Source organism: Manacus candei, unplaced genomic scaffold, assembly GCF_025592945.1.
Source record: "Manacus candei isolate 608988 ecotype Guabito, Panama unplaced genomic scaffold, ASM2559294v1 h1tg000028l, whole genome shotgun sequence".
Lineage (NCBI taxonomy): Eukaryota > Metazoa > Chordata > Aves > Passeriformes > Pipridae > Manacus > Manacus candei.
Genome location: NW_026138076.1, coordinates 38,382,681 through 38,398,638, shown reverse-complemented (window position 1 = coordinate 38,398,638; position 15,958 = coordinate 38,382,681). Strand labels below are relative to the sequence as shown.

The window sequence follows — 15,958 nt, the reverse complement described above, 5'->3', positions numbered from 1 at the left end:
TCAAGCACCCCTGGGGTAAAATATTTGCAAGGCCTTATAGAAAAGATCTGTAAACTCATATCCCATCAGTATCTCTGCAACATCAGTCAGCAAACCTCAACTAGACCCTCCAGGTAGGGTAAAGGAATTGGTAAGTCTTGTGCAGAAGTAAATTATGTGTTTCTGGAAATATTTGATATAAATAAGGCAGAGTAGAGCGAGAGTTCTAACAAAATCGATGATACTAAGAAACAGGTTTTGTTTTGTCCCTGAATTGTGTTCTGCAAATCAGCCCTGAGGGTCTCCTTTCTTCTAAAAGAGCCAACTGAGGCTAGATATCTACTGAAATTATCCCAGAAAAGGATCACATTCTCAAAAGAGAGTGACAAATAATTATTCCAGTAGCAGAGCACTGCAAATCCCTCACCCCAGTTTGCCCTCTCTTCTCCATCAGAGAAACACAGTCACTAGTAGTTGCTGAAGACTGGTCAACCAATCTCAAAGCTGTGGAGCAACCTGAGCCCAGGGGATGTCTGGCCTTTCACAGCACAAAACACCAAAAATATTTTGATCATTGTGCACCCTGTTTTAAGAAGGTCGAGGAAAAGGAGGGAACATCCTTCCTACAAAGTGTCAGCCTCTCACGGAGGACCTAAGTAGACGAGACAGCAAACTCTTGAGCCACCAAGGTGGAGCGTGACAAGGACTGTAAATCAGAGACTGTGGGTGCTCCAAAAGGGAAGCTGAGGTTTCTTGATTCAGAAGACTGCTCCTAGACTTATCGAGACCCAAATTCTGTCTGGGAATAGACCTTTTATTTTACCACTCTCTTGGAAAGGGCTCTGTTCCCAGGAGGTAGTGGTGGAGGTCAGTACTATTTTCCCCTTTTAAAAACCACAAGTCATTGTCTAGCTGTAAATCCCCAGCATTGGGGGTCTTAGTGTTCTTGATCCTCAAGTGTGATCTCCAATGAGGTGACAGAGCCCCAGAAGACCCACCTCTGTGATTAGCGTTCCCCTAGAGAGATCCATGCCCAAAGCATTGACCTCTGGAGCCACCAGCATGTCTCCATGTGCTTCTGTATCTATTTTTGGAGCCCAGAGCTGAATGTGGCCCTTTGTACCTTAGCTATCCTTTTGCTGACAAGATAAGAATATTTTCATTCGGCGCCTTGTTTATTTAAATGTCAACCCTTTAAATCAGAAACATCCCTCTCTGTATGCATAAATCTGATAGAGTATCAAGGGGGATGGGAGAATGGGAGCTCTAAGCATAGTAAAAATGGCAGTAAAACTACACATACTGTGTACAAATGCATTCTTAATTGCTATTGTTAGAATACAATCTTCTATGAACTTTTTCTCTCTTATTACAGACTAGTTATAACATAAAAATCTCCTGGCTGTTTAAATGATGTGGCTAGGAAGAAGATTTCTTTCACTAAGAATGGAGACAATTTGGAATATGGAGCAGAATGGGATAACATGAATATTCAGAAACTCATGGAGTCAACTTTTTGCATGCAGATTAAATCATAAAAAAAATGCCACTGCCTGCAGTATCAACTCCTGGTCATAACTGCACTATTTATAATGGGATATTAAGCTTTAGTTATGTTACTGTCTTAGGCTACATAAACCACCAGGAAAAGAGAGAATAAATAAGGTTTTTGCAGATTACTTAATTGTAGCAAACAGAAAGCTGCAGTAATCACAATTTTGCTTGGCAAGGAAATTCCATGGTTGAGAAGTGGTGGGATGGATTCAGGGGGGAAACAGGACTGGCATTAATCAGTGTGGCCCCAGTAGGCTATTAATCAGGGTGGGGCAAAGCCTTGGCAACTCGCAGACCTCCACTGAAACAGGTAGGTGTCAAAGGCTATAGCTCCACTGAAGTAAACTGCCTGTCACCACCTGGGGATTTGGGTCCTATTGGAACTGGGAAGGATGGATATAGGTCATGTTCTTCTTCAAAGGGGCTAAAGCCTGTCAGAATTTGTGCTGATCAGGGCAATCTGCTTCCTTGGAGAGGGGAAATGTAGGTGAGCTTGAGCAGGTGAGATGGATATATGACCTTACAGAACTGATCCAGAGGCTGACATCCCAAGGTCAAGGGCAGCTCAGGCAGTAACACTTTGAGTGTACCTTCCAAGAGATAAGGAACTGTAAATTAGCATGCTTACTCCAAGTGTCTTGTAGTAATGCTTCCTAGCCCATAGTGACCTGTTGGAGAGATGAACAGGAACTATCACCTGTGAGCTGCTCAAAGATCTGACGCTCACAAGCTTCATCCATATAGGCACTGCCAAGGAAGGACAGTGGATTGTCAGTGGGTCTTGTGGTCCCCCTGCATGAGCAGGGTGGGATCTGTGTGCTGCCTGAGCTAAGAATTTAATAAGTTGGCCAACAGCCATGATGCCAGTTAGGGAAAACTCACTTGCTTCATTAAAGGAATTGAAAGCAACTGGTGGTATGTTTTCCATTGCTATGAATAGTCTTGTCAGTGTTTTAATGGCTTTCAGAAACAGTAGTTCAGTCTTACTCATGTTTCTCACTGCAGAAATTGAGAGTCTCATTACCCAATATAGAGATATGGGCTATGTCTTACCCCAGGTAGTGCAGTACATGCAAACTACAGCAAAAGCTGGGTCAGTCTAGTAGTGAAACTACTTTCAGCTCCACCACATATGCCTGATGCAGGACACTGGAAAAGTCTCTTCATTTCCCATTCCTTCACTGTCTTTTCAAATACTTCTACTGTCTTCTGTCTTTGGGCTGTGAATGCATTGAATCCTTCTCTTCTTCCTTTCCCAGAGGAGCCTGTAAGGTTAGAGTTCCCCACAACCCCATTTGAGTGGAATGTGCTGCCTCTCTCCCACCACCTTGACCTTCCAACTGTGGTCTTCATATTGATCATATACTGTATTCTGAAAGTTACTTACAGGAAAATAACTGAAGTCAGACTGAGACCATGCCTACCTAGAGCATAATACAGATATTGTTGCTCATGGCAAATACTTTTGTTTTAGAAAGAGATTCAAAAGTTGTGACTCCTGAGCCTGGCTGGACATCTTCTGCCTGGAATCCTTAACCTCTCTATCAGAACTGTGCTTTGGGTGAACAAAGAGAAAGACATTTTCATCCAATAATTTTTCCACATTAGTAACAGGATTACTAGAAATCCATTTTTTCTTTTTAATATCCTTCCACTTTCAAAGCTGAGGAGTCTTGCAGCAAATTAATATATTTGGCTACAGGTTCTGCACAGGCATATAAACCCTAGATAAGCTAAAACTGTTTTTTAAAATTGATTTTTTTTCTCAGGCAATATTTTTATGTCCACCTTCTAATCTTTAATTGGATGCCAGAGTTAGCATATTGATAATTTAGCTCACTGCTCATTTAATTCTGTTTTGACTGCTGATAAGTAATTACACCATTTTACATAGGGAAAGACTGGCTGGGGAAGTTGGAGTAATTTGATGCTAAAACACATTGTACATTAAGAAATATCCTGTTGATTGTTACAAGGACATACTTACTGTGGTCCAACCGACCTGCTGACCCAGGTCTGTAAAATACAGTGTAATGATGGAGGAAACAGCAAGACTTTGAATGTTAATTGAATCCTTCAAAAAGGGCCCATCTGCAATGACAAAAAAGGAAGGGGAGATGGCATGAACAACAGGTATCCTCTCAGAGATTCAGCACAATGCATAGACTGCCCTGATAATGGCCCAGGTGTCGGCCCAGCTTGTATTGTGATTTATTTTGGTGATGTGGTACTTATTCTCCAGGTTAACAACTTAGAGCACTTCTGTGAGAGTTATTCTCATCTCATTTTAACAAAAGCATCAGGCTGACATGACACTGGGCAGCAATGCGTGGCAATTGTATGATGCTATCTCTGTTAATCTAACCCATTAGAGACATGCCAAGCAATCACACAGACAACTCCGTAGAGCACTCTTTGTTCTGTCTTGCAAGACTAATGGCAAAGTCGATGTTATGCAGCATCGCCCTCACTGAAGTATTTTGCTGAAACATTCACATCCTCAGGCTATTTCACAATAGGTGGCACTTCATGATGAATGCAACTTCTTGGGCAAAGGCCCACTGTTCAAGATTTCTTTGTAAGCTCTGACCTAGGCAGACCAGGTGTATGTGAGCACTACATTATTTTTCCCAGCATTCTGAGGCATCTGCTTCCAGTCATGGAATCATAGAATCATTGAATCAGCCAGGTTGGAAGGGACCTTCGAGATCATCAAGTCCAACCCTTGATCCACTACTGCTGCGGTTACTAGACCATGGCACTCAGTGCCACATCCAGTCTCTTTTTAAAAATCTCCAGGGATGGAGAATCCACCACTTCCCTGGGCAGCCCATTCCAATGTCTGACCACCCTCTCTGTAAAGAAATTTTTTCTAATATCTAACATAAACCTCCCCTAGGTCCTAATGGACCTAGATTGTACAGACAGAGAGATAAAATGGCAATATCTGGTTCTCTTTTGTTCTGTGGGGGCAGGGAGCTGGATATTAGGAAACTCCAACAGCCACTGGCTTGGGATGTTGTCATGGCTGCAACACATCTTTGCTCTTTTCTGCTTTATGCGTTGCGTCTCCCTTTCAATTCATTTGTTGACTGTTAACATCAGCAAGGATGCTAAATTCCATCAGCTGCTGAGCCCTCATTTTCTATGGCTTTGAAACTCAACATGTCCACAGACCAAATACCACACAGCCCGTGGCAGCCTTATCTCCCACTGCCATGTCCACCAAGAACTTATGTACTGGCACAAAAAAAGAGGCTGCCTCCTGCAGGCAGCTGCATCTTCTGATGAGGCTGTAAGCAAGTATTAAAATAGATCATGCATTGAGTGAGAGAAGTGAGCAAACGGGTTTGAAACTGCCTTGTCTTCCTTGTTTGATCATATACTGTACCCTGAAACATTATGAAAAACATTAGTTTCCTTTATTAATGAGAAGACTAATAAGTTAATAATTGATATCCGTTAATGAAAATGTGCTAACAGTTCACCCAATAACACGTATAGAGAGAGCAATACTGTTAGAAGGAGAATCTGCCAGAGGATTAGTAATACATTAGGTGGCTGTATTCAACCATATGAATACTTACTGCGTTCTAGTTGCAGGCCAACACGGGAAGGGTACCACTGGGGACCTGTTCCAATCACAAAGCGTGGCTGTTAATTTCATGGTGAAGGATCTAAATTTCTCTCAGTTGGGTTTTTTTTCAGCTGATAGCTACAAATGTGAGATGGAGAAAAACCCCACCTTTCTTTCAGTCTTAGCTCTACAAGGAGAATACAAGAGAGCTGGAGGAACACTTAATATTAGAGCATAAGTCCCTTCTCCCTTCTTAAGTGTTGTAAGGGTCAATCTCAGTGCTGAATGCTCCATCAGCACATGAAAAATAGACCTGTATGTGCACCACTGGGAAGTATAAAGAGGACCCTGTTTATTATCATATTTGCCAAAACTCAGTACTAAATGTGTCAGCCTTGTCCCTCCTTCTAAAATGGTGCTTGTGCTACAGTCTGGTCCAAAGGGGGTGATGTTTCCCATTCAAGAATATAAAACCTGACTAGGGATATGCAGCTTGTATTCATTCTTAATCATGCATTAATCAGGGAAATAAAGATACAAAAAGTAGAGGCCAATGGGTAGCTAATACTGAGTTATGTATAACTTCCATGATAACCTCAACTTAAGGATGTTACCTGAAAGTAGATTTTTAAATGCACTAAAGGTCACCCTCAAATGCACGATAGCCCTTGGCAGTGGTTCTTGGATGCCCTTTGATGTTTTTGGACCAGTTTGGTCTAACTGGTACAGTTCAAATTGTTAACTTGGCCAGCTCTTTGTAGTGCCTGTAGTGCCTCTACAGCTGTGCTGATGAATGGACAAAATAAACACTCCTCCTTTGCATCACAAAGACACATAACTTCGCTTAACCCATTCATACTCTTCAGTTTGCTGTTGAAGGATTTTAGGGCTGACCTGGCACATTTCTGGTCTGATCTGAGGCAGTCTGGGGAGACCTTACACAGCCCATGGTGTTGACTGAGATTTGTGGGCAGCAAAGACTGTCAGAGGAAGGCAAAGGAACTGCTGCAGTATTACCACCCTCATCCATTTCTACCACATTTGCCTTCATTTCCTTTGACACACCTGAGGACAGTTGATAGCCTGAAGGAATTATAGAATCACAGAATATTCTGAGTTGGAGGGGATCCACAAGGATTATCAAGTCCAGCTCTTAAGTGAATGGCCTGTACAGGTATCAAACCCACAACCCTGGTGTTATTAGACTTGCTTTGTCTTTTCATTTCAAAGTCTGAGTGAAATTGGTCAAATATAGCCATGGTTTTCTTTAGACCTATCTTACAATTCTTAGTGATCCTGTATTTAAGATACCAATATTTCCATATCTTCAACAAATGGAAAAAAATTTTTCACAGTGACTGATCAAACGTGGGAACATTTGCCCTGAGAAGCTGTGGGATCTACTTCCCTGGCAATAGTCAGGCCTCAGCTGGGGATGACCATGAGCAGTCTTACAGGACTAGAAAGTTGGCCTTACTCTGAGATGGAACCTGGACCAGACGAGCTCTGGAGGTTGCTTCTACCATAACTTATGTCAGGATAATCAAGATAGCTGGAGAGCTTGTTCACCCAGCAGCTGCCAGCTGGAGGGGAAGAGGACATGTACAAAGTGTGCACTGCGCAGTGACATCCAGTACACTCTCATTTCAAAAGCACTTGGTCTTTCGTCAGCAAGAACAGGCATTAGATGAACCCATGAACCAGGGCTAATAGCAGGAGGTGAAACATCCGTCAAGTCAGTCGCAAATATTTTTTTGAAGGTACCACAACAATCCATGGCTATTAAAGATAACAAAGGGAAGATAGAGAAGGAGCAGCTGTCTGACTTGTCAAGGAAGATATGATTTGCTCCAGGACAGCAGATATCAATAGTTATTTGGGAGCCTGAAATGCAATGTATTTGTGTTAAATTGGAATCTTCCCCCCTTCATATTACAGTATGTTTCAATAAAAGTCAATTTACCTGATCCTGTGGCGATGTGCTTTTAGGTATGGCTCATAATCTTCACAAGGGCAAACAGAGGTTGTGCGTTTAAGCACGTCATCCCACATTTCCAGTCCTTTAGCCTCAGTACACCATTATGTTCAAACATACTCAAAGATTTAGATAGAAGTGTGCCTTTGCCATTGCTTGTCTGCAGTGACCTTGTTATCACACCAAAGTGTCTCTCTGGTTTCCAGACCATGCTTGGCATGCTGTGTGTATTTTGCTGGAGTGACCTGGAGTTATCTGTTCCTTCCCATCTCTTACTGTGGGATTGGGGGACACTAGCTAATGTCAAGTGGAAATGCTAAACAGAGGGGGAGACAGAATCAAAACACATTTCTATGTCGGTTTGAGTCTGAACACAAAAGTTTCCCACTCTCGGTCTTTACTAGCAGCAGAATATCAAGGCTGTTCCCAAGTCTTAGCTGCCCAGGGTCCTGCAAAAACCAGCGTTGCTTTCGGGGGAGAAGTGTGACCTCCACAAGGAGTCTGCTCTCCCAGCTTGATAAGACTCATTTCAGATAGGAAGCCCCAGACATTCCTAGGCATCCTGCTCACCACTTGATGGCGGTCAGCCAAAGGGCCCCTGGCCTCACTTGTCACCATTTACTTGCCTTCCTCCGGTGACTATTTTCCACAGGGATCCTCCAGAGATCCCACTAGGACAGCTCTGTGTTGCTACTTGGCAATGTGAGAAGTCATTCCAATACAGCCTGACTCTGACAGACACATATTCATCTCATTCCTATAGGAGAAAAGCTCTCTTTAAATAGTGAAAAGAAGTCAAACAGAGTAACTAATTATCGCTTGTATTAATTCTTGCTACTGCCTGTCAGAACAAGGGGTTGATGGCTCTCTTGGATATCTAGAGCCAGTACTGTCTGACAGATTAGCTTCACCTGCCATCAGCAGGAGTTCGAAAGTGCATGTGGAGAGTGCCTGCTCCCAGACAGAGTAAACAAGCACTGGCTGAAGGCAGAGGCACAGCTGCAGCTGTGCACAGCCCTTGAAGGCCTCTCTGCATTCCCACACCTGGCAGAACTCCCCTTGCTTCCAATTTAAAGTTGAAGAGTTTCTCTTTCACAGGGTTGTTTTGGTGTTTAATTCACATTTTTTTCTTATTAACATTTTCCATTGTTGCCTCCTACTGAGATTAATGACAATCCAAGGCAAAGGGTGACTGAAGTTTATCCTGTAACTCCTGTTGCATCTAAGACCAAGCATGTATTGCTATTTACTTTCTGACGTTGGGATGGTGCATCAGAGCTCAGCCACATGGTACTTAGTAGGTCACAGTCTCTGTAGATTCCTTGTGATTAGCAGAGCTGTTCAGCTCCCTTATACAGGGTTATGGGTTGGAATATATATTTCACACTTGGTACAAAATTGTAAAGATAACATTTCAGCTCACATTCCAGACTGGTTTTGACTTGGAAAAGTAGATATAGACTCTCCAGAAAATAAGAATGGCCATGATCGTTCAAACCACAGCTCTATTTACCCAGTATTATATCTTAACTCTATTATATTTAAGGCATCATAATTTTTCAACAGAGAATGATATTTTCTTGTAAAATGACTCAATGTTTACTTTTAATAATTTGTTTTAATAAACGGATATGAGAAATAATATTTAATCTTAGTTGGGTTGGTTGTTTTACCTGCCCATATTTAAAACAGAAATTAAAATATTAGCAAACTGACAGATATATAAAATCTGATAGCCACCTTTAATTTTCCCACACCCAACTATGAAATGACCTATTAATGCTGGACATAAAAAAGAGATGTAGTGCTGTCAAACACCATACAAATACTAATTAAAATAAAAGCCTCAGTGCCATAGCCAGCTGCCAATACCACTATGCAAAAATGCACAGAAAACCAAGTTGTACTGGTCCTGCTGCCCATATGATTTGTTTTTTCACTGCATGTATACTAGAATCTCAGTAAATTATTCGACTGACAATCCCAGGAACCAAGGACAGTTAGAAAAGCCTATATGCAGTTTTTGAAAGTGTCCAAAGGTACTTACTATCCATGTGGCTCAAACTGACCTTAATGTGTGCTCCACCACTTAAATATCACAAGATGTTTTGAAAATTTAACAACTATGAAATTCAAGTGCTGAGTACTTTCCACTAGTTATGAAATTGAAGGAATCAGCCTAATTTTTATTGTTTTATGAAGAATCTTCTATAAAAAATTAGTGCACTATTAGTGCAGTAAATTACACAATAAAATGCCTATTTGTCACAAAATATGAAATTATGTGAACCTGTATGAGAACAAAGGTGTAACATGATGAAAACCTCTCTTGATGGGGAATTCAGTTTGTTCTTTAGAATTCTTCTGCAAAAGCTTTTCACTGGGGAGCAAGGAGTCTAAGAAATGCAAAACAGAACTGACACACACAATTTGGAGATAATTAGCAGATTGACTTTCCATGATCAGCTAATTTTATTACCAGTTAAATTGTTTGCTTCTCATTGTATTTCACTGCCCATGCATCTCTAATAACAAATAGCCTTAATAATTACAAGCAATACCTGCTGTGATATGAATAGGATGATATGAACAACAAAATTACTATAATCAATCATCAGCAGTATGTTGTTTAAATTTGCAGAAATAAGAGGAAATTCCAAGGAACCACTGCAGCAGCAATCTCCCTGATCTGATCACAAAATGTTACACATGAGCTGAGAAATGTAACAGCACTTGCTTATGTGAACTGAGCACGGCTGAAATGCATTCCACCACCTTAACCAGATGGCAATTTTGATATCTATGTAGCAATAAGAAGAGATTGCTGGAAAGATTCAAGTATGTGTGGGGATGGCAGGTTTGTGCATAAAATATAGAGACAGACAGATTATCTGAAAACTTGCTGAGGTCTTTCCTTGACAAGCAAATGCTAAACAAATACAGCTGTTCCATGTCCCTGACCTTAAACAAACAGTGGTCATAGTGTTGTTTCTCTTGGTTTCAGCCAGCATGTCTGAGTGTTCTCAGGAACACTTCTGAGAAAACAGGGATAGAGATATCACCATGCTAACAATTCAGCCTGGGCTGAAGTTTGCATACCCTTGCTCCACTGAGCTGCCAGCAGGAAAGCAGGATGGTGAAATGACTAGAAGCTACTGCTTTCTGCTTTTATTTGGAAGAAAAGGCTGTGAGATTTATTGTGCTAACACTGCACTTGAGTGATTCCTGAGCATGATGGCAGAAAGCAAAGCACACCTAAGAAACCACAGTAAAACTGAGCTTGGCCAAAAGATCAAGAGAGAAAGTATCTGAAGTGATTATTTACTGTGTTTGCCCCCACTGTAATAAATGACAGCTGCTGAGTACTGCAATCTGAACAACCAGCCCACTTGAAGAATTGCAGCTCTCAGCAGCAAGTCTGGGGCAAGCGGGGCACTGGCATCTCTTCACATGGCCCCACTCCAAAGGCCCTCTTTGGATGCAGATCAACAGATGTTTTGTTGCTTTGACCCACTAAACACCAACAAAATCACCTGGGTCTATTTTTCAGGGCTAGTGCAGAGACCCCCTCTAGTCAGGCCCCCTCCAAGTACACTCAGCTGTACTGGCCTAGCACTGTACTGAACTCCTGAGGCCAGCTGGGCTCGCAAGGTCAGGCTACCAATTGTACGCTGCTTCCATCAATTTCTTAGTCTTTAAGGCAATGGGCTGACCTTGGGAAGGCACTTGCTGGATCCAGAATCATTCAGCTAGGCTTTGTTTTCTTGTAGAAGACTGTTGAGAGGTGTATCAGAATATTTAAAGAGCAGTAGCAAGATCTTGAACTAGATCCATGTTTTTATGGGAAATTAGTGCAAAGAGCAGATCCAGATCCAGTCTGTCCTGTTCAGTAAAATCGCAGCAGAGTACCCAAATGGATGTTGTTTTTAATGGCTCTGTAGCCAGGGATAAATCCCTTTTCTTTGTCAGCTTTTTTCCCTTAGTATTTTCTCTCATTTGTTTCATTTGTAAGCTTTCCAGGGAAGATCTCTGGCCATGTGTTTTACAAAGGCACCTTGAACTCTAGTTGCTATGGGGACACAAAAAAGTTCTTTCCTAATGGCATGTGGAATTTGAAAAATGAGCTATTTGATCATAAGCATCCATTTCTTTCTTCTGGTTTTTGCAATACCTGAATTCATCTACCTACAACCATAGTGCTTGGAGAGGGAGAGCAAGCAGTGAGCTGGCTGAACTGATGTCTCCAGACATTGGCTAAGACCGACAGGGTTAAGGACAGGATCTGGCCTAGAGGCAGGACAGCACATGCTTCCCACAGACTACTAAGCAAGTAAGCCCCAGCCTGACTAAATGCCTGGTTAAATGCTTCTGGTTTAGCTCTTCATTCGATTGTTCTCATTGGCCTTAGAATCTGAGACCTACATAAGTCATGTAACTGCCCCCCTGGTGCCTCCACTGAAGCCCCACAGAGCCCACTCCAGCAGGTTTCCCAGAGCATACCTAATGGCTCTATAACACATTGCATACAATGCCTGCACCCACTTCCTTTAAAAAAAGTGTCAGTTTTTTGCTTTCCTTGCCCAGGATCTGGCAAACAGCATAGCCCTCTCCATATGTTGGTTCCTGGGAGTAGTTAAGCTGCTGTGACTGTGCCCAGCACTCTCCAAGACTCTGCACTGCACCTTGGGTAACAAATTTACCTGGCTGCATTTTCAGTGAAAAAAACTTATATAAATGCCTTAACTCCTTGAAAAATAGAACACTCGTCTCTCCCTATGCCTTTATTTCCCACTGAAAAAAAAATAAAATAAAAAATCTCAGACTTCAGCTATATTCTGATCAGGCAATGATGGACAAATTTCTTAAGAGTCAGCATAGTTTTTCTTAATTAAGATTGATTCTTATTACTGGTAAACAGATTATTTGTCATTTACAGGTCAATTTATGTCACTAGCAGATTAACCTTTCAATATTCCTTCCGAAACAGCCTGCAACTGAAAGCAACTGTGGAAATTCAGACAAGCAAAAAGCATGAGAAAATAAAAGCAAGCAAGCATTCAACATTTACATGCATATTTCAGTATTTTTGGTACATTGTTTTTCCTTTGCTCTTCCAGAAAAAATGAAAAAAAGAGAAAAGGGAAAAGCCAACTCTGTGCATTTCAATTTTCCATGTAGCCTGCTGCAGAAAGTATAATTAATTTTGATCTTTCTGTGTGAATTTGCATTTAAATTAATGTGCGTGGGCAAAGGAAGGGAAAGGGAATGAGGCCCACCTCTTATTTCATTAATAACAACCAAAGTAGAATACAGAGAAACAAGAAAATAGATACTCTGACAAGCCTGGAGCTTGATGGAACTTTCCCTTAGGGGTCTGCCCATTGTCAGTGCCAGGGGGTGAGGAGGTGCTGAACAGCCGGCCTTTGCTGCCCCCAGGGCACACAGTCACAGCAGTGCTGCTCGGGGTGGCCGTGGGCAGGGTGGTCAGTGCAGCTGGGAGGGTTTGGGGAGTCTTTTGACCAGGGAGGTCCCAGGGAGGGCCGTGTCCTGTCATCCATGCACTAAAACAGCACTGAGTTTGCTTCCGTATTCGCAGACAGTTGTGTTCTGGCTCTGAAATGCCAACTCCAATTAAGAGAGAAATCATTTATGCCGACTGAGTATCTGTATTCTGGTAGTTATCTTTGCCTTTGATTCTTGTGTCTCTACAAGTCTGGAAAAGGTGACAAAGATAATGGTTGAGGTATTTGGGGGAATGTGAGAATTGCAGCAGGATTCTCTTTCTAAATATTAACTCTATCAGTGAAGCCTTCGTAAAAAGGGCAACCCAAACCTGGGAAACTGCATGTTAAGGAACATACATTTGCCAAACTAAATATTCAGGGACTAAAAATATCCCTCCTTCTCTTTCTGCTTGTCCATATTCTAACACAGCATTTTTAAAAATGCAGCTTAATGTTTGGTGGCTTATGAAATCATTTGCTGTCTATCTCAATCCGTAACAGCTTATATATCTTTACTGCTGTGGAGTAGTCAACCCAGACAAGGTTTCTATAGGCAGCAAAGCAGAGCATCTAAACACAAGTATCTGTCCATCGTCATGATCTTAGAAAACACACAGAGTAAGATACAAAGGCCTGTTTTAAAATGTTGTTTCTTTTAAAACCTTTGTTCATGTTCATCCTGTGCCATGTTCTAAGAGAACAAACAGTGCTGTGCCTTGCAGTGTTGCAGATATGCTGTGTTTCAGGACACTGATAACACAGGTCATTGCTTCCTCACTTCAGAAAGCTCTGGTGTGGGTACTGCCGCAATCAGCACGACTGCTAAGTACATTTAGGTAGCAGCTCTCCAAAGAGCTGCAAGAGGGACAGAGAGCAGAGAACTGGCGAGGTCACTGTTTCAGCTCTGTGTTGTTTGCATGCTGCCTGAATGGAGTGCGTTGCCAACACACGTTACAGCAGGATCAGGGCCCTGATGATTTACATTCCAGCATCAGAAGGTACGTGTTGGCCCAACAATCACAGCTGATATAGCAATGATGGCTCAAAAGTTCATTTGTGCCTCTCCCTCAGATGTACTGGGCAGAGGAGAGTCCTACCCCAGGCTCTAGCTATGTTTCTTTAAAAGTATTTCACAGTCAATTAGCTATTAAAATATGCTAATTAAGTATACTTTTCTTTCAAAATTTGACTATCCAGGGGATGGTGTTCTCTCCAGCCACTAATCTGATCAGGATGTGTTCCCTCACTAACCCCAAAAGCAATGTGTTTTTTGTATCTAATGGCCACACCAATGCCATCAACAATTAATTGAACACATTTGAATTGACATGATTTCTTCCTAAATACAAATTAACTTCTCGTAAATTCATTGGTAAATTCACCACACTGAAAATTAATCCCCACTAAGAACAGGGCTAAATTGTAATTTCTCCAGGAGCAATGAGGAAAAGGCAGCAGAGATCTGCCCTGCTCTGGTAGCAGGTCAGACACTAGCATGTGAGCCAGAGGCTGTCATGTTCCCATGTCCTTCCTGGGAGAAGTTTGTTTCAGCTGGTTTAATTCTCTTATCCCACCACCTTATTTAGGTTGATCAAAAGCTTCTGTGCCTCAGAAGCAGTGCTATGAGGCTTGGGAAGCTGTTCTTCCCATCTCAGATCTATGACAGAGGACAAATAACTTTCCCTCTGCATACTACAGTTCCCTTGCTGCAAAACAAGGCTATACTATAGTACCTTTCCAGTGAATAGAGGCTCTGGCCATGGATCGATGGACTGAGAGCAACGGTGTGAGGTTCAGCAGGGCCAGGTTCCAGGTCCTGCACTTTGGCCACAACTATCCCAGGCAGTGCTACAGGCTAGAGGAGAGGGGCTGGACAGCTGCCTGTCAGAAAAGGACCTGGGAGTGCTGGTTGACAGCGGCTGAACATGAGCCAGCAGTGTGCCCAGGTGGCCAAGAAGGCAAATGACATCCTGGCCTGTATCAGAAACACTGCAGCCAGCAGGACCAGGGCAGTGATTGTCCCCCTTAACTCAGCACTGGTGAGGCCACACCTCTAGTCCTGTGTCCAGTTCTGAGCCCCTCACTGCAAGAAGGGCATTGAGGTGCTGAAGTGAAGAGCAAAGAAGCTGGTGAAGGGTCTAGAGGGTAAGTCCTATGGGGAGTGGCTGAGGGAGCTGGAGCTGTTTATCTTGGAGAAGAAACGCTCAGGGTGACTCTTATCACTCTCCAGAACTACCCCAAGGGAGGCTGTAGCAAGGTGTACTAGCCTCTTCTCTCAGGCAACTAGAGACAGGACAAGAGGTCATAGCCTCAAGCTGCACTAGAGGAGGCTCAGGCGGAACATCAGGAGGAATTTCTTCATGGAAATGGTTGTTAAACATTGGAGTGGACTGCTCAGGAAAGTGGTGGAGTCACTATCCCTGGAGGTGTTCAAGAAACACCTGGACATGGCAGTTAGTGCCATAGTCTAGTTGACAAGTCAAAGGTTGGACTTGATGATCTCAGAGGTCTTTTCTAACCTAAATGATTCTGTGATTCTGTGAGAGTGCAAGACCCACCATCCCAAGCTGTTCCAGCAGGAAATGAGCCCAGGTAGGCTGGCTGCACGTCAACCATGAGGCAGCCACATAGAAAGAAACATAACATGCTTAAAGCTGATCAGCAAAGTGCTTTTCCACAGTTATACACAGACCATGAGGGACATGACAATGGCAACACTATTTGGTGAGTATTCATTCTCATAGTTGAGGGAGGATGTTTCATCCCAATCTGTATGACAAACACTTCATGGCCTTTCAACTCCTCTGTTGCTTTCCCTCTGTAAATCTTATAGTCACAGCTCATCTAGACTGTTTGTGCGTTCTGAGCTTGCACTCTAATGGTAGAATATAAAATAATAGTGCCTCCCCATCAGTGTGTATTTAAACCAGAGTAACATACATTGTTCCTGTATAACCCACAAATCATTTATTTCAAAGGTGAATAATTTTCAACAGCAAATATATCCAATATCATTGCAATTTGAGGGCAATTTAGAAAGAGGCAGAACACCACTCTACTACATTATTTTTATTCAGAATCATTTGTTCAGCTTCTTGTCTTTGATGCATTGCTTTCATTAACTTGAAACTCACAAATACCAAGTCTTGTTGAAAAGCTTTCTTATTTTGGTTGTTCTGAGTGTTTCTTTCCCTTCATGTCCAAATAGAAAGATAAATAAATAAACAGGCTACAAATGTGAGAGAGAGCTCACATGTAAACAAATGCAAAACAAATCACCATCACAGGTTGACATCCTTCACATTCAGGCCTGAACAGCCTCCCTTGCTCTTGTCCTGCTCACCTGACCCTGACCCCAGAACTGCAGCT

At 42.3% G+C, this 15,958-nt stretch overlaps 1 protein-coding gene across 9 annotated transcripts in view; it reads right to left on the bottom strand.

The window, feature by feature from the left end:
* Nucleotides 1–15,958, bottom strand: part of TECRL (trans-2,3-enoyl-CoA reductase like) — a 73,464-nt gene that overhangs the window by 33,611 nt on the left and 23,895 nt on the right. For 8 of the 9 annotated variants that reach the window (XM_051789553.1, XM_051789550.1, XM_051789552.1 and 5 more), the window contains exons 3-4: nucleotides 5,121–5,165; nucleotides 3,521–3,624 (exon numbers count right to left, since the gene is read on the bottom strand). In XM_051789553.1, coding sequence (XP_051645513.1) covers nucleotides 3,521–3,624; nucleotides 5,121–5,165 — 149 coding nt within the window. The remainder of the gene's footprint in view (nucleotides 1–3,520; nucleotides 3,625–5,120; nucleotides 5,166–15,958) is intronic. The other variant, XM_051789551.1, reaches the window with a different exon arrangement.